General features: G+C 40.7%; 1 protein-coding gene across 1 annotated transcript in view; it reads left to right on the forward strand.

The window, feature by feature from the left end:
- Positions 1-1,669: 1,669 nt before the first annotated feature.
- HINT3 (histidine triad nucleotide binding protein 3) overlaps positions 1,670-19,984 on the forward strand; it is a 48,882-nt gene continuing 30,567 nt past the window's right edge. The window contains exon 1 of the mRNA XM_004469054.4: positions 1,670-2,061. Within this exon, the coding sequence (XP_004469111.1) occupies positions 1,861-2,061 (201 nt within the window). The 5' untranslated portion in view covers positions 1,670-1,860. The remainder of the gene's footprint in view (positions 2,062-19,984) is intronic.

The following is a 19,984-nucleotide window of genomic DNA, read 5'->3' on the forward strand; positions in this document are numbered from 1 at the left end:
ATTAATTGAAACATTAAAAAAATCTCTAACAATTCTTCGGTTTCATTTTTTATACTAAAATAATTTCATCCGGGTGTATTCAGGTGGATGATGTGAAGTAGAGACCAATTTTTTTTCCCCTGAAGTGGTGGCCAGTTGTCATAACTCCCTTTATCAGCCAGTCCCTTAGAAGCGTCCACTGTCGGCTTCTGTGGACACTGCACAGTTGCAAGCCTCCTGGCGAGAGAAGACACCCTGGGAAGCTCTTGAGGAAGGATTTGGTTGTCTATAGGGTTGGGCATTTCAGGGCAGGCCCTTAGATTCATGGCAGCTTGCCAGGAACAGCTTTTCCCAGAAGAATGATAGCTGGTGTCTCAAACAGCAAATAAAAAGAAATTATTCAATTGCGATCAGGAAGAGAAATTAGAACCCGAAAAACAAAGAAGCTGAGCTTGAAAGCATGCTACCAGAGACACTGTTAAGACAATAGAATTTCACTATTTTCCAATCTGAACATTCCATCCGTCCATTCCTTCATGTAATTGCTATTTTTCTATTTCCTGTGCGTTAATACCAGGTTGGGTGTTATGGCAAAAAAGGCCATGTCTCATGCCCAGGGGACTTGCATTCTAATGGGAGTGGGTACACGGAACTAAGGGAGCATCTAGGAAGCACCTGCCTCAGGCACAGTATGTAAACAGCATGTAATAGTAGAATAATTAAACTGTGCATGAATAGACTGATAGATGCATCAGAATATAAAGCTTGGAAACTGAAGCAAGTTTATAAGAATTTAAAAGGTGATCAAGGTGAAATTAGAAGTGGTGGAGAAAGGATGATGAGTTAGTTTACCTTCCTTGGTAACTATCAGAGGAGTACATCACACAATTTAAGCGCTGAGCAAATGCCAAGTATTATAAAATGAAATGTTGAGGTTGGATCATAGTCTTCCTTGAACACCAAGCTAAGGAATGGGTAGGTTTTCCTTGGGCAGGGGAGTTACTAAAAGTTTTTTTGTGAGTGACAGGAGACTCAAGAAGGGAAACTAGTAGTAGTTTATTACACTAGTTTAGGTAAGGCATAAGGAGGCATCGTTAGTAAATTTCTGAAATATTTTAGATTGTAAACTACAGAGCTCAGCATTTACTTGTGTAAGAATAACCTGAGGTTAAGAAAGGCCAATATTTTGATCTAGCTGGTGCCATTAACATAAAAAATTAAAGAAGTGTAAAGCTCAGTTTTGGACATTGTTAGTTTAAGAACTAGTAGTATTATGGCTTAAAATACATACACAAAACACTACACAGGATCTATGTTGAAAACAAGGCTCTAGAAGTTTTGGTCAATCTTTCAAAAAATAAGAATAAAAAAACCCGAATATTTAATATGCATCAATAATATTGATTTGATATTAAAAACAAATTTTTAAAGCTTTTATTTTTCAGTGACAGTGTAATACACTCAGCTTGCTATCATAGTCGCTTTGGAGCATTTAACAAATCACAGAGTGCTCAGAACAACCAGTAGGCTGCATTTGGCCAGGCTTAATGCGCGCCGGAGACGTTACGCGCCGCGCGCCGCGTTCCGACGTCTGGGCGGACGTCGTGCGTCGTTACCAAAAGGCGCAGGGGGCGGGGCAATTCCCGCCGTTGGAGGCGGCTTGGCCGGGCCTTGCCCTCGCTCGCCCCCTGGTGGCCACTGGCCACACCGACACCGCGTCGCTCTTGCTCGCCCTGCTGCCTGGATCGGCGCATGCGTACAACATCTCGCCCGGTCCAGCGGCAGGCGAGCGGCGACGCCTGGAGGTGAGACGCAGGTGGCGCGGGAGGCGGGCCCTGCGCGCGGCCGGGCGGTGCCAGCAAACCCGGGAGGCTAAGCGTGATGGCGGCGGAGCAGAGGTCCAACAGCGCAGGGGCAGGTGCCGACCGTAAAGCGGCGGCGACCGCACCACCCCCGGTCCACCCAACAGAGACCTCCGGGGTCGCCCCAGAGTCACCAGAGTCCAAGGACTATGACAGCAAGTGCGTGTTCTGCCGGATCGCGCGGGGACAGGAACCCGGCACCCAGCTCCTGCACTGTGAGGTGGGCGCCCTCAGCGCTCGCGAGGCCTGGCGCGTGGGTTCGCGGCTCCCGTCAGAGTTCGTGGAAGGCGGCTTTTGGGTGTGGATGGGCGGGCGTCCCGTGGACAACGAGAGCTCGCTGAAGGAGGGCTCCCGGGGTGGGGGACAGCGCGGTTCCGACCTCCCTTCAGAGCCCCGGGAGGGAGGTTTCGCGGGTGTAGACGTGAGGTGGAAAAGCCCGATGACCACTCAGAACTCCCGAGGGAGGCCTGGCGGGGGTGTGGACGGGAACGGGGGAAGCCGGGGTTGAACTGGCCCTCCTTTTTTCCGGGTGTTGCAGAGTTTACGACAGATTTGTTTTTCTCTGGGGACAGGGGTCTTTGCTGTTCAGAGGGCAAATCACGTAGTGAAGCGTCAAGTACTTGGGGCTCTCCAGGGACTACACGAGGGACCTAGAGGAAAATATTTGTGACCGTTGCTTTTATTAAATGGGCTCTTTTTCATTTTTCCTTTCGTAGAGACCTCTTTTAAATTCTGCACACTGTAATACCAATACTGACGATAAAACTAGTAGAAAATAGATAATGGTAATTGTGAAAAGTTTTATTAGATTGTCTAAAAATAGTCAGGTAGTGGGTCTGAGATCAAACAATTACTTTTTTAAAAAAGATTTATTTATTTATTTTTCTCCCCTTCTCCCCCTCCCCCCAGTTGTCTGTTCTCTGTGTCTATTTGCTGTGTCTTCTTTGTCCACTTCTGTTGTTGTGAGCAGCAGGGGACTCTGTGTTTCTTTTTGTTGCATCATCTTGCTGAGTCAGCTTTCTGTGTGGGTGACACCATTCCTGGGCTGGCTACACTTTCTTTCGCGCTGGGCGGCTCTCCTTATGGGGTGCACTCCTTGCGTGTGGGGCTCCCCTACGCGGGGGACACCCCTGTGTGGCAGGGCACCCCTTGTGCGCATCAGTACTGCGCATGGGCCAGCTCCACAGGGGTCAAGGAGGCCTGGGGTTTGAACCGCGGACCTCCCATGTGGTAGACGGACGCCCTAACCACTGGGCCAAGTCTGCTGCCCCAAACAACTACTTAATAGCCTTTGATTTCCACTGAAGAATACATTTCCTAAAAGTGTTATCAGTTGTGGCATATGGAAAGTTTCTGAGCACTAAGACCTTCCCTGGGTATTTTAAAACAGGTATTAGGTACACACAATGTTAAACCAGTTCTCCTTGTCCTTAAAGAAACAACCTTTTTAGAGAGTCATCTCCAGAGATTGCATCTTCCATGGTAATCATTCATTTGTTGGTTAAAAACTAATTGAATTCCTTCTAGGCACCTTGTCTGGAGATTCAATGGTGAACAAGATAAAGGACAACCTCAGTCTGGATTTTATATATATATATATATACACACACACACACACACACACACACATATATATTTTAAAGGTTTATTTATTTATTTATTTCCCCCCTCCCCCCAACCCTGCTGTTTTTCCTGTCAGTGTCCATCCACAGTATGATCTTCTGTATTTCTTTTTTGTTTTCTCATCTTTCTCCTCTAGAATTCAATCCTGGGGACCTCTGATGTAGAGAGACGTTCCCTGTCAGCAGCTCCACCTCAGTTCCTGGTCTCTACTAAGCTTCACTTTTACTCTCCCCTTGTCTCTCTTTTGTTGCATCATCATCTTGCTGCATGACTCACTTGTCACGCAGCTGGCTCACTGTGTGGGCACTCGGCTTGCTACGCAGACACTTGGCTCAACACATGCGGGCACTGCTTTACCACCTGGGCACTTGGCTCACCATGCGAGCACTCGCGCGGGCACTCGGCTCACTGTGTGGGCACTGGCTTGCCATGCAGGTAGGCACTGGCTTACCATGCAGGCACTCATGTGATGGCTTGCCATGCGGGCATTCCCGTGGGCACTTGGCTCACCATGTGGGCACTTGGCTTGCCACATGGGCAGTGACTCACTGTGCAGGCAAACTTTCTCTTCTTTTGCACCAGGAGGTCCCAGGAATCGAATCCGGGTCCTCCCATATGGTAGGCAGAGGCCTTATCACTTTAGCCACATCCACTTCCCTGGATTTTATATTCTAAAGAGCGAATGCATACAGACAGAGGAGGCAGCCAAGTATAATGCCCTGTGCAGCAGCAAGCCAGTTTTGTAGTATTTTGCAAGTCTGTGGAAGAGGCATCTAATTCAGGCTTGAGAGTACTGGGGAGAGGGCTTTCTAGAGGAAGTGCAATCTGAAAGAAACAAGTGCAAACTGACCTGCTGAGAAGAATGTCCCAGGTATAGAAAATCTTTAGAGGTTTAGAGGCAAGAGAGAACTTTGTGCCATAGAAGAACTAAAAGAAATTCCATCGATTAGAGTATAGAGTTTGAGGGAATGACTGGGAAAGGTGTGCCCAGAGAGGCAAACAAGGTGCCAGACTATAGAGGGTGTTGTAATTCATGTTAAGGAACTTTATCTTTTTCTGAAGAATGAAGGGCCTAAAAGTGCTTAATGATGGGTTCAGAGGAGGGGGTCGAGGAGTGTATGAGGGATTTGCTGTGAAAGATCACTCGGATACCACTGAGGAGAATGATTTGGAGGGGACAGTTCTGAGGAATGGAGACCAGTTCAGAGGCTGTTGGAGTGGTTTTCAACAAGGGGCAGTTTTGTCTTCCAGAAGACTTTTGTCACATTTGGGGGTGGTTGGGTAGTGTGCTAGTAGCACTTAGTAGGCAGAGGCTAGCATTGCTGTAACATCCTGCAATGTTTGGGACAGCTCCCCACAACAAAGAACTATCTGCTGATTTAGATGTAGGAGAATGGGGGTGGGTGTGGGGGTGGCAGTCAAGGATGACTTCCAGATTTCTGGCTCAGGTAACCTGGTAGTGGTGGCCATTTCCTTAAGATTGTAAATATAGGAGGAGAACAGTTAGGGAAGTGGTGGAAAGGAATGTGATGAATTTAGTTTTGGAGTTTGAGATGAGTGTGCAGCAGCTATGTAGAGGTAATTATGAAATGGCTGGACTCACTCTTGAGTGAAGTCTAGGTCTGTATCTCTAGCCCAAATGTCTGGAACCATCATTTTATAGATGGGAGTTGAAAACAGAGGAATTGATGAGATCACCCAGGAAGTAGGTATAGAGGAGAGGTGAAGGGGGGATCTACGTGGAACCCAAAAGAACATTAATATTATAAGGGACAGTGAGGGGAAGAGGATCTGAAAAGAGGACCACAAGGAACAACAGAAGGAAAACTAAGAAAGCTAAGAAAAGGAAAGAAAGGAATTGCCAGCAAGTCTGGGTTAGGCAACTCTCCATGTCTTTTCAGAGAGACTGAGATAGATTAGGACTGGTCTTGTCCTAAGGTTACGTGTTGCTCAGTAACTTTGAGGAGAAAATTGCAGTGTAATGGTACAGCAGAAGACAGATTACAGTTGATTAAGAAGAATCTGGGGGATGAAAAAAGGGAAGTAAGCAAATATGGACAACTCTCCCAGGAAGTTTGGCAATCTAGGGGAGGAGGGAAAGGGAGTAAGTCATGGAAGGGGAGTTGGAGGTTAAGAGAGAGGTTTTTAAAGACAATGAAAACTTTAGGTATGTTTAAATCCTGATGAGAAGCCACAGGAAATAGACAATAAGCAAAATCATAACTAAAATATATACTTTTAGATGGTGAAACATAAAGAGAAGGGGGATGCTCTTTTGAAGAGTCAGGAAAGCTGCACTTAGAAGGTGGCATTTGAATGAAGCCTTGAAAGGAAGTGAAGGAGCAATTATGTGGTTTGTTAGAAGACAGAGTTTGAAGTAGCTCTCCTCTGGAGTCCAAATAGAAGGATTGTTGTATAGTGATGAGGGTCAGTTGAGGTTGAGAACATTCCATTTAAAGTCATGTCCGTCTGCTCAGTCGTATGATTTTTTCCCCTCCAGCAGCAGCCTGAATCTATGTTCAGGCCAGTTGGGCAGATGTGTCATCTCAGGGTTGGGGATTTGCCATGCAGATGTTATGGAAGTGTAGTGGGACAAGGGAGTTAAAAATTATGGCAAGAGAGTAGCTGAAATGATAGACCATGGAATCTGCTGAATGGGGGAAGGGAGTAAGATAGGAAGCAAGCTGACAGGTGGAAAGAATTACTACTCTGTGTATAAAGTAGGCCTCTGCTGGACTGATTCATAGTCAGAAGAGACACAGCTCTACCCCATTCACCCCTTATTTATTTATTTTTAAAGATTTATTTATTTCTCTCCCTTTCCCCCTGTTGTCTGCTCTCTCTGTCCATTCGCTGTGTGTTCTTCTGTGTCTGCTTGCATTATCCAGCGGCATTGGGAAACCATGTCTCTTTTTTATTGTGTCATCTTGCTGCATCAGCTCTCGTGTGTGTGGCACCACTCCTCAGTGGGCTGTGCTTTTTTCAAACGGGGTGGCTGTCCTTGTGGGGCGCACTCCTTGCGCGTGGGCACCCTTAGGTGGGGGTGCCCCTCTGCGGCATTGCACTCCTTGCGTGCGGCGGCACTGCACGTGGGCCGGCTTACTACATGGGTCAGAAGGCCCAGGGGATCGAACCCTGGACCCTTTATATGGTAGATGAATGCTCTATCAGTCGAGCCATGTCTGCTTCCCCACTCACCCCTTATTTTACTACATACGAAATTAGGCTAGAGAGAGGTAAGTGAATTTTTTAACTTCAAGGAGTTCAACATTTCTTATATTCGTAGAAATTGCTTTTAAATTCTGCACACTCTAATACCAATATTGAAGAGAATGCTAGTGCAAAATAGATAATAGTAACTGCAGAAAGCTTTGTTTAAAAATAGGCATCAAGAGAGGGTAGGACTGTATAAACTTCTATCACAGCTTTCTTCTATCCTTTTTTCTGTTTATCTTTCCTTATTTTTTCTGTTAGGAATATTCTCAGACTATGAAGAGTCCTGGGACCTTTTTTAGAGGAAATAAGACATGATCAATACTTTTAGTAATTTATATTCTAAATAGAGCACACGGGATGAAAATATACAATAGTCCATATGATAAAGAATGTAAGCAAGATACAGATGTTTTTGCAATACTGCTCCTAAAAGTTGTGTATCTTTTCCCAGTTGAGTCTAAGATATTTGATATACAAGGGGTCATTAATTAAAAGTTATTCTTGTTAAAAGGGAATAATCACCTACATGTTTAATTTGTATGCTCTATATTCATTCACATATAATTCTTTGTAAACTTGTTAAAAAATAGATTTGAAATAATTGGAGTTACCTGCATTAGGTGGGCTCCTTAGAGGAGAAATGATAATAAAATGGTTGAGAAAACACTGGGCTAAACATTTATTTTCACCTTCTTTGAGACTATACTAGGGAAATATCTCAGTGATAATTTAATTTGAACTTTCTCCATAGTCTTTAATCAAAATTGACAGCACTTTAGATGGTATATTAGTCAGGGTCCTCTAGGAAAACAGAATCAACAGGAGATATCTGTAAATAGTATAAGATTTTATAAAATCCTCTCATGTGACCGGGGGAAATGCACAACTCCAGATTCCACAGGCATGTCGCAAGGCAGGGGCTCTGATGAAAGTCAGTGAAGGTCCTTTATAAGTTCCTGGGAGATTTTGGCTGTCCAAAGACAAGCTGGGAAATTCTCCCTGAATTTCCCCTTTTAAGGTGTTCAGCTGATTGGATAAATTGTCACTCATTGCTGACAATAATGTTCCTGGTCATAGATGTAATCAGCCATCTATGCAGTAAACTCACTGATGACGAACGCCCATAAATATTCTTGTATTGCAATTAGCACAGTGCTTGCTTGACCAAACAACTTGGCACAATTACCTGGCCGAGTTGACACATTAGTCACTATCACAGTTCACCCCTTGTCAACTTGGCAACCATACATATTACCTTAAACCATGCCCATATATTTCTAACCCCAGTTGATAAACAGTGCTACAGAGCCACACTACACCTGCTAGGTCCACACTGGCATCCATTTTAACAAAAAATGGATGTCTCATGTCCATCTCTTGATACCTATGAAGCTAGTGACTAAATATTGGAATGATGCTGGGGGATAAAGAAAGAAAAAAAAAATACTGTCCCTGAAGTATTAGACCTGACCATGTTTGCCAGCTGAAAACAGCAGAAGCAGCAGAAAGGTAGCTTTTCCTCAGGTCAGCGTCCCAAAGCACCTAAGTATATATGATTGGCAAGATCTAAATTGCACCTGGGATTTTTAGCTTTTTTAGCCTCTGCAGTATAGAGGACACAAAAGTAGTGAATGAAGGTTGAGTATCCCCCACAGTTCGTTGTGGTTAAGTTGCTGGTTAGCCCAGAGGGTTAGTGTCATGGTGATAATGAAGTCAAGAGAGACCTGCTCTTTCTCTAATTCATGCATTTTCTAAAAGGGAGCAAAAATTGATTTTTGTGCAGAAAAGGTACAGAAAAGTATCACTCTTTTTATGCATAACACTACACAGGACATAAACAAAGAGGTACACAGTATTATCTGTGGTATTCAAATATGGGATGGGGAAGGGGATTAGGAAAAAGTCTAAGACTCCGGTGGGAGAGGGGGAAGACAATAGTAATGAAAAAAGATTGAGAAATGTGAATGCCCCGGCCAGCGGGGCTGCGAACTGGGGCTCGTGGCTTGCGTGGAGGAGAATGATGAGACAGGAGACGCGAGGAATGACAGCGAGACAGGGTGAGGATCAAGCTGCAAATTTTATTGAGGGGAACAAAGGATATATACTCTTGGGAAAAGGAGGGGTAATGGGTGGAGGTGAAAGTTAGGGATTGGTTGTGATCACCACTGACATATAGGGTGGGTTTCAGTTTACCTGCCTTGCACCTGCCCACTGCCTTGTCAATCTGGGCAGTGGTGGGAAGACAGAGAACAAAGACCTGAAGGGGAAGAAGAATGAGGAAGTGACAAGGCAGATTTGGATTCTGCCATGTTGTGGGACCTGACATATTGTGAGGGGCTAATTATAGTTTGCTTAATTGAGAGGGTTGGCTCTTCTCTGGCAGCCGTGCTACTGATTCTTGCTGAGTTCGACATACATTCTTTTTATCGCTCCCAACATCTCCTCCCTTTTTCTTTTATTAGCACAGTACTTTCTGCATGGCTAACTGAGGGAAACAGAGGCCTCATTTTCTCGATGTGAAGAGGGGGCTTTACCGACTGCGCTACAAGGGCGAATAAAAAGGGGGGACCGTGCCTGTCTTAGGTCGGAACTGCACCCGGTGAGCCGTTTTAGCTCACTCACACACGTGACCAGTCTTACCCGTCATTGGGAAGCATGGCAGCGAAAGGCCATGTCCCTGTCTTAGGTTGACTGTTAGGTCAGTTCAGTTGCCCGTCATTGACTAACCAGCCCAGCTCCCTGAGCGGCCAGTGATGCTGTCGATTCATGCAATCGAAGCACCCTGCCCAGTGGCCCTTGCGAACAGAGCGGGTCCCCTAAATTAGTGAGGCATGCTTCTCAGAGAACAGCTAGGTTGTACTTACCTCTAACCGTCTCCTGCAGTGTTGTACCTTGCACTCAGCAGCCTTTAGGTGGGGAGGGTTGGTATCTTAGGGGAGGTGATCTGAGTGGTCCATAGATATACCCTGATCAGCGAGATAGAGCCGATGGTAGTGTACTTGAATGGGCTTACCAAGAGCGGAGTCAATCTGGTCCTTAACTAACTGAATAATTCTTTTTACGGCCCAAGGTCCAAAAGACAATATGAGGAGTATAGTTATTAGTGGGCCCAATATGGGAAGAATATAAGGGAGGATTCCATTAATCCCCCAGGAGAAATTTCCTTGGGTTTCTCTTTATTACGCTTTGCTGGTCCATTTCTGAGCTGAGCTACGTTATTTCTAATAAGGCCGGAATGATTAGCATAAAAAAAGCATTCCTCTCCTAATGCCGCATAAATCCCTCCCTCTTAAAGAGGAGCCTTCTGCAATTTTGGAGGACAACCTCAGATAATGAATTTAGGGACTTTTCTAGATGGGAAATGGAGGTTTCGATGCGGGCTATATCTTCATCGACGGCTCGCCTGATAGAGGAGAATGAAGTTTGTTGTGTAGTTAGGGCTGCTACTCCAGTGCCAGCTCCAGCGAGACGATCACCATCATCAGAAGTTGTAGAAGTCTCCATCTCTTCATTCTGGAGTTTAATCCTTTTCACAGATAACTAAATTTGTTCTTCATTTTCTGAAATGATAAGAGCATAGCCTCACCCCCTTACTTTAATCCTGCCTTTTTTCCACACATTGCTTAAAATATCTTTCCAGAATATTGGTTGATCTTCATTTCCTGTGTCTACTGTAGATGTTTGACATTTTCTAAGTGACATTCCACAGGTGTTAATGAATTATAAACATTAAGAGAATGTAAAGTAAATAAAGCTTTAGCTAATTGATCTTTTGGTGTTATAATACCATCATCTCCCCCTTTTTGTTTTAAAAGCATAGTTTTTAGGGTATGATGGCTGCATTTAATTATGGCTTGACCTGTAGGATTATAAGGAATGCTGGTATCATGTTCAATACCATATTTTAAACAGAAAGATTCAAAGGATTTACTAATGTAAGAAGGTCCATTATCAGTTTTAATTTTCAGAGGGCATCCCATTACAGCAAAAGCAGACCAGAGGTGTGAGTGAACATGATGAAACTGTTCCCCACTTTGAGCAGTAGCCCAAATGAAATGAGAATAAGTGTCCATATAAACATGAACATATTGTAGTTTACCAAAGGATGATATGTGAGTAACATCCATCTGCCATAATTGATTAGGAGTCAGGCCTCTGGGATTATTCCCAGCCTGAAAAGACACTGTAGTTAAGGGTCCACAGGTGGGACAGGTACAGATAATTCCTTGTGCCTGTAGTTTTGTTAACTTTTGATATTTATTTCACAGGCCTTTAGCATTAATATGAGTTAAAGCATGGCAATTATGAGCACTTTGTAAACACCTTACCAATAAATCAGCTCGAGCATTATTTGATGTCATAGGACTAGGCAAAGAGGCATGAGAGATATATGAATAATGTAAATAGATTTTAACCTAATGAGATGTTGCAAATCAGCACAAAGTTGAGATAACTCATCAGTAGCAAAGATATGAGCTGTTTCAATATGCTTGACAGTAAGGCATACATATTCAGAATCAGAGACAATATTCAAGGGCTCTTGAAACATTTGTAAAACTTTAATGATGGCTCAAAGCTCTGTGCATTGAGCAGATGAATAAGGAGTTGGCTAAACCTGTTCTTTTTGAAAAGTAACGAATGCTGCTTTTCCATTAATATTACTATCGGTAAATACTGTACAGGATGGTTGGGCTATGCACACAGCCTTGAAAAGCACTGCAAAAGTTTATTGTTGGGTTTTTTACAGATAAAGGAATGCAGCTGGCTTGATTTAAGAAGACACTAAAGAAAGTCTTAGCAAGTTTTAAAACAAAGTGATAGCAATACAGCTGGACTTTAACTTTTTGCAACAAACTAGCAGTGTTTGGGATTGCTGCATAGTATGTTGTTACTTTAATTTATGATAAGAGGTTGTTTTGTGATACATACTCTTTTATAATAACTAAAACCATGAACAACCACATTGTACTTTTCTTTAATATTATGCTGAAATATTGGTAACTTTGTACACTTTTAAGCATTCATAGAAACTTTTCACTCAGACAACTTTAATTAACAGAGGGTTAAAGGAAAGAAAAAACTTGTTAATTTTATAACACTTTTAAACACCTTTTATTTAACTTGTAACATATCAAATGAACTTAATTATTACTTTAATTTTTCTTTCAAGGTAAAAGAACAAATCTCATAATTAGTTTGGAATAAAAGGCTACTGTTCAGGATTAGGTTTTGAGAAAGCAGTTTTGAACATTATGTTCCTTTAAGAGATAAAGCTTTCCTTCTTGGAATACCTAGGAAATGATAAGCACAAGAAACACAAGACAGACTTTCTTTGTATACTGACTGAGGATAAGAACTTTACCAAAACAGATTAATGGTGAGAGGCTTTGAGAAAGAACAAAAAAATTAACTTTGCATCAGCATACTACTCGAAGACTCATTAAATTTTATTTAACTTTAACTGTAAAAATTCCTTTTCCACCAACTTTCTGCAGTTTCAGCATTCACTCAGGTTCCGTCTTATACTCTACTCTTTCCAATAGTCAATTATTTTATCTCAGGACAAAATTATTTTCTGTTTCTTTAATAATAAAAACACATTCCATATAGCCTACATCAAAGTTATTAAGCAAACTTCTTATAATACTGAGAACACTAAACAAGCTTGTTAAAATAATGAACCTTTCTTTAAATACTTAGTAGCATGCAATATTAGAAATGGTTTTTAGAAGCAAGTTGGCAGGGGAGGTTGGTTGCTGTCAATCTTTCCTGTTATAAAATTACCTTTTATTATTATCATCATCAATTCAGTTTTATATATATTTAAGAATGACCTTTTGGAATTAGCCATTTAATACCTTAATGTAAACAATGCTTTATTAAACCTTTTATTTATAACCATATAGACTATTGAAGACAACTTTTATCTTTACAGAACACATTCCCTTACTTAAAATTATCACAATACCTTTTACAACTTGCCACATGCAAATTAAGTTTCAAGAGTTTATGAAAAATTAGCCATTCTACTTTAGGACAAAACACCTTTTTGCAAAGACTTATTAAATTTCAGTTAGCATTTTCACAAACTTTTAACCTTTTGTTCACTTAAGTTTTGCATCTTTCATATTATCCTGTGAAGAAAGATAAGTTATTCATTTTAATCTAGGCAAGAACAACTTTTTATGAAGACGTACAGTTAATTTTGTTAATTAAGATTTACAATTTTTATTATTGTAGATATCTTATTAACATTTAAACTTATGTATTAATATAATAAACTTAAGTATTAATATAAGCGCTTATTTGATTTTTGGCCATTTGAATAGAGCTCTTTTAAAAATTTCTAGTAATTTATATTTACCATCCGGAGGTGTTACAATATACATTGACATTGAATGAACAGACAGACAAACACAGAACAATTACAACACATTAACAGAAATATATAATTTATTTACAATTGACTCATAATTCTTACTTTCTTGGTATAGCTGCTTTTAAATCTTCTGTTATATAGCATATCATAGATTATACCCTTGAAGATTTCTTCTGGACTTCATGTTGCCTGTAATATGAAAGCTTGTGCTTGGAAACATTTTTATTAGTCATCAGCAATCAGTTAAAATAACTTGAGCAGCATAAATGTAGTTTCGAGTGATGCTCAGACTTTTTACTGCAACTCGAAGGGGGTTGAGAACCTAATTTTAAAGCAGTCTCCCCTTCTGTGATGATTTCAGTAACATCAGGGAAGCCCGAATCATCTCATATATCAGTTGACAATAATTAAATGCAGTGACAGGGATTCGGGAGGGGCTAAAAGTCTTATAATAGTCGTTCAAACAGTCACTGACTCTTTTCCAACATCTTTCATCTATGGTTCCCTCCTCAGGGAACCACGGGCAAGTTTTTATGATAAACCTAAAAAATTCACTAAGACCCTTCTTTTTTACCACAATTCCTCGCGCCTGAAGTGCTTCCTTTACTTGATTAAGAAATAGATCGTGTTGTGATTGTTCCTGTCCCATGGAAGAAAAAAACTTTAATTTTAGAAAAAGTAAGAAAAATGAAGAGACTAGAAGAAACTTTACCTCGAGTAGGTCTTCCCAGGACTCCCTCCTGGACAGGATCCTTCCCGGATGCCTGGACTTCTGCGCCGCTAATTTCGCCTCTGCATCGGCCAGTAGTGAAGAGAGCTCTCTATCTTGGTGGGTGCGGCGGTTCCCTCTCACACGCAAGCCAAAAGTCCCACGTCCGGGCGCCAGCTGTGAATGCCCCGGCCAGCGGGGCTGCGAACTGGGGCTCGTGGCTTGCGTGGAGGAGAATGATGAGACAGGAGACGCGAGGAATGACAGCGAGACAGGGTGAGGATCAAGCTGCAAATTTTATTGAGGGGAACAAAGGATATATACTCTTGGGAAAAGGAGGGGTAATGGGTGGAGGTGAAAGTTAGGGATTGGTTGTGATCACCACTGACATATAGGGTGGGTTTCAGTTTACCTGCCTTGCACCTGCCCACTGCCTTGTCAATCTGGGCAGTGGCGGGAAGACAGAGAACAAAGACCTGAAGGGGAAGAAGAATGAGGAAGTGACAAGGCAGATTTGGATTCTGCCATGTTGTGGGACCTGACATATTGTGAGGGGCTAATTATAGTTTGCTTAATTGAGAGGGTTGGCTCTTCTCTGGCAGCCGTGCTACTGATTCTTGCTGAGTTCGACATACATTCTTTTTATCGCTCCCAACAGAGAAACACTGATGTAATCATCTTTTAAAAAAAAATTCTCTCCCCTTTCCCTCCCCTCCCCCGTCCCAGTTGTCTGCTCTCTGTGTCCATTTGCTGTGTGTTCTTCTTTTTGTCCGCTTCTGTTATCAGCGGCACAGGAGTCTGTGTCTCTTTGTTGTTGTGTCATCTTGCTGTGTCAGCTCTCCATGTGTGCTGCACCATTCCTGGGCAGGCTGAACTTCTTTTGCACTGGGCGGCTCTCCTTACGGGGTGCACTCCTTGCGTGTGGGGCTCCCCTATGTGGGGGACACCCCTGCGTGACAGGGTACTCCTTGTAGGCATCAGCACTGCACATGGGCCAGCTCCACACAGGTCAAGGAGGCCCGGGGTTTGAACCACGGACCTCCCATGTGGTAGACAGACGCCCTATCCACTGGGCCAAGTCTGCTTCCCGATCTAATCATCTAATCACACCGATGGCCACAATTCCACTTTTCAATCAAAGCCCTAATCATAATTTAATCAGGTAAAAGTGAAACCACCAACAGACCAGTTTACAGATATAATCCAATATCTATTTTTGGAATTCATAAATAATACCAAACTGCTATACCCTTCTTACACACAAAAAATAGCATAACCACTGTCCTACATCTTGCTTTTTTTAAAAACAAAAAACCTTGAGTACATACCCTAGAAATTATTTCATAAGTATATAAAGATTTTCCTTCTTTTTTTTTAGCTGCACTGTACTATGGATTTACCATAATATTCAACTTAGTCTCCTACATGAATTATGGACATTTGGATTTTTTTCAATCTTTTCACAACATAAAGCACAGTGCAATGAATAACCTTGTAAATAGATCATTTCCTATTTTTGCCAGTGTGTCTTTGGCATAGGAGAATAGTCTTTCTTAAAATGACCAGCTAAATAATGTCTGGGGTCAGTTGTAACAATGAAAGAGGACGACATCAGAAGGTCAGTTTTAATATATATGTATATTTTAAAAGTTTTATTGAGATATATTCACCTGTCTTACAGTCTACCCAATGTGTACAATAAGTGGTTTTAGTGTAATCACAGAGTTGTGCATTCATCACCACAATCAATTTTAGAATATTTTCATTATTCTAAAAAAGAAAAACTCTATGCCCCTTAGCAGTTACCTCTCAATCCCTCTATCCTTCCCCAGCCCTATATAACCACTAATCTAATTCGACTCTAAATTTATTTATATTTACTTTTTATATAAATGGAATCATTATTTAGTATTTTGTATCTGGTTTCTTCCACTTAGTTCAATGATGGTGTTTTAAATTATTGTATTTTTTAATTAGAAAGGTTTAGGTTTACAGAAAAGTCCTGTAAAAATTACAGCTTTGGGGGAGGGGTGGGGTATATGGGAATCCCCTATACTTTTCATGTAACTTCTGTAATCTAAAACTTCTTTAAAAATAAAGCTTATTATCTGAAAAGAAAAGCAATATTCTCATACAACCCCTTATTGTTGACACTTTGCATTAGTGTGGTACCTTTGTTATACTTGATGAAAGAATATTAAAATATTATTGTTAACTATAGTCCATTAGGTATATTTTTCCCTTTTACCATCTTTATTATTAACACCTTATGAGAGTATTGTATATTTGTTATAATTCACAAAAGAGCATTCTTATATTTGTACTGTTAACCACTGTCCATTATCCACAGCAGGGTTCACTGTGTTATACAGTTCCACATTTTTTTTACAGTCCTTCCAAAGTGTATACTCATTGGCTCTCAGTATTATCACAGCCCTGTGCACTCATCACCACAATCAACTTATAACATATTGACTACTTCAAAAAGAAAAATTCCAATCCCCCTTTCACCCCCATTATTTGCCCTTACTTAGCCTTGATATAGTACTTTTGTTGTAATTGATGAAAAATATTACAATATTGTTAACTGTATGCCATAATTTACATTTGCTGTGTTTTCCCCATATAGCACAGTATTATTAACACCTTGTAATAGTGACATAAGTCTGTTCTAGTTCATGGACAACATTCTGTACTTGCACCATTAACCACATTTCTTGTCCACCACCGGGTTCACTGTTACAGTGCCCCAAGTCTACTAGTTTTCCTTCTATTGACAGTTACAACTCTAGACTTCCCTTTCAGCCACAATCACATCTATAAATCAGTGCTGTTGATTCTACATACTACAATGTGTTACCATCATCTCTGTCCACCTCCAAACATTTAAAATCAACCTTATTAAAACTTCTACAGACATTAAGCATCAGCTTCCTCTTCCAATCCTCACTCTGTCTCCTGGTAACCTATACTCAAGATTTTAATACCATAAGTTTACTCATTGTACTTAGTTCATATCTGACTTATTTCATTCAATATAATGTCCTTAAGGTTAATCCATGTTGTCATATGCACGCCGACTTCATTTCTTCTTACACTGAATAAAATGACATCGTATGTATATACCACATTTTGTTTATCCATTCATTAGTTGGTGGGCACTTGAATTGTTTCCTTGTTTTGGCAATTGTGAATAATGCTGCTAAGAACATTGGTGTGCACATGTCAGTTTGTGACCCTGCTTTGAGCTCTGAATATATGCCTAGCTATTGGTTTGCCGGATCAAATGGCAGCTCTATATTTAGCTTCCTAAGATACTGCCAAACTGTCTTCTACAGTGGCTGCATCAGTCTATATCCTATCAGCAGTGTGGGAGTGTTTCTAGTCCTCCATGTTCTCTCCAACACTTGTAGTTCCCTGTTTTTTTGTTTTTTTGATAGAATAGTGCCATTCTATTACAAAAATTCTATCATTGTAGTTTTGATTTGCAGTTCCCTAATTTCTATTGATGTGAACATCTTTTCATGTGCTTTTTGGCCATTTGCATTTCCTCTTTGGAAAAATGTCTACTCAAGGCTTTTGTCCGTTTTTTAAATTGAGTTGCTTGTTTTTTTTTCATTGAGTTGTATGAACTCTTTATATACCCTGGAAATTAAACCGTTATTTGATATGTGTTTTCTGATTATTTTCCCCCATTGAGGAGACTGCCTTTTCACTTTCTGCACAGAGTCATTTGAAACCCAAAAGTATTTAATTTCAAGGAGGTCCCATTTATCTATTTTTTCTTTGGTTGCTCATGCTTTGGGTGTGACAATTAAGAAACACCTGCTATCACAAGATATTGAAGATGCTTCCCTACATTTTCTTCTAGGAGTTTTATGGGTCTAATGTTTATATTTAGGTCTTTGGTCCATTTTGAGTTAATTTTTTGTATAAGGTGTGAGATAGCGGTCCTCTTTGTTTCTTTTGGAAATGGCTGTTCGGTTCTTCAAGTACTGTTAGTTGAATAGATTGTTCTGGCCCAGCTGGGTGGACTTGACGGCCTTGTCAAAAATCCCAGGGTCTATTTCTGAACTCTCAATTCAATTCCATTGGTTAATATATCTGTTTTTATGCCAATACCCATGCTATTTTTACCACTGAAGAGTAATATGCCTTTTTTTAATACACTTTAAAAAAAAATTTCTCTCCCTTTCCCCTGCACCCCAGTTGTTTGCTCTCTGTGTCCATTTGCTGTGTGTACTTCTGTGACCACTTCTATCCTTATCAGCGGCACCAGGAATCTGTTTCTTTTTGTTGCGTCATCTTGTTGTGTCAGCTCTCCATGTGTGCGGCGCCATTCTTGGGCAGGCTGCACTTCCTTTCGTGCTGGGTGGCTCTCCTTACGGGGCGCACTCCTTGCGCGTGGGGCTCCCCTATGCGGGGGACACCCCTGCACGGCAGGGCACTCCTTGTGTGCATCAACAGTGTGCATGGGCCAGCTCCACATGGGTCAAGGAGGCCCGGGGTTTGAACCACGGACCTCCCATGTGGTAGGCGAATGCCCTATCCATTGGGCCAAATATGCTTCCCCAATATGCTTTAATGTCAGTAAGTGAGAGTTCTCCAACTTTGTTCTTTTTTATCAAGATGTTTTTTGACAACTTGGGGCCTCTTACCCTTCCAAATAAATTTGATAATGGGTTTTTCCATTTCTGCAAAGTAGACTGTTGGAATTTTGATTAAGATAGTGTTAATCAATTTGAGTAAAATTGACATCTTAACAATATTTAGTCTTCAGTCCATGAACATGGACTGTCCTTCCATTTAGTTAGGTCTTCTTTATTTCTTTTAGCAATGCCTTGTAGTTTTCTGAATACAGGCCCTTTAATTCTTGGATAAGTTTATTCTTAAACATTTGATTATTTTAGTTGCTATTGTAAATGTAATTTTTTTCCTGACTTCCTCCTCAGATTGCTCATTACTAATGTATAGGAATAAGTCCTGATTTTTGCATGTTAATCTTGTGTCCTGCCACTTTGCTGAACACGTTTATTAGCTCTAGTAGCTGTGCTGTAGATTTTTCAGGACTTTAGGTATAGGGTCATGTCATCTGTGAATAGCTAAAGTTTTACTTCTTTCTTTTCTATTTGGGTGCCTTTTCTTTCTTTTTCTTGCTTAATTAAATTATTCCAGCTGGAACTTCTAGCACCATGTCAAGTAGCAGTGGTGACAGTGGACATTCTTGTTTTGTACTTTTCTCAGTGAGAAAGCTTTCAGTTTTTCTCCATTGAGTACAATCTTAGCTGTGGGTTTTTCATATATTCCCTTAATCATATTGAGAAAGTTTCCTTCTAAAATTCTATCTTTTGGAATTTGTTTTAATCAAGAAAGGATGTTGTATTTTGTCAAATGCCTTTTCTGCATCTTGAAATGATCATGTGATTTTTCTTCTTCAATATATTAATGTGGTGTATTACACTGATTGATGTTCTTATGTTGAGCCACCCTTGCATACCTGGTACAAAGCCCACTTGATTGTGATGTATAATTTTTTGTATGTGTTTTGGGGCTCATTTAGCAAGTATTTTGTGGAAGATTTTTACATCTATATTCATTAAAGAAATTGTTCTTTAATTTTCTTTTTTCATAATGTCTTTATAAGGCTTTGGTATTAGGTGATGTTAGCATCATAGAATGAGTTCGGTAGTGTTCTTTCCTGTTCAGCTCTTTGGAAGAGTTTGAGCAAGATTGCTTTAAATCTTCTTTATATGATTGGTAGAATTAACCTGTGAAGCCATCTGGTCCATGACTTTTCATTTTGGGGAGGTTTTTGAAGACTGTTTCAGTGTCTTTGCTTGTGATTGGTTTTTGAAGTCTTCTATTTTAGTGTCAGTGTGGTTTGTTCATGTGTTTCCAGAAATTTTTCCATTTCATCAGCATTGTTGTTTGTTGGCATACAGTTGTTCATGGTATTCTCCTATTTCTGTTGGGTCAGTCGTAATGTTACCCTTTTATTTCTGATTTTATTTATTTGCATCTCTCTCTTATTTGTTAATCTAGCTAAGGGTTTATTAGTTTTTTTGATCTCCTCAAAGAACCAACTTCGAGTTCTTTTGATTATCTCTGTTGCTTTTTTAATTCTCCATTTCATTTATTTCTACACTAATATTCTTTCCTTCTACTTACTTTGGGATTGGTTTTTCCAATTTCTCCAGGTGTGCAGTTAGGTCTTTG

This window comes from Dasypus novemcinctus, chromosome 11 (assembly GCF_030445035.2).
Source record: "Dasypus novemcinctus isolate mDasNov1 chromosome 11, mDasNov1.1.hap2, whole genome shotgun sequence".
Lineage (NCBI taxonomy): Eukaryota > Metazoa > Chordata > Mammalia > Cingulata > Dasypodidae > Dasypus > Dasypus novemcinctus.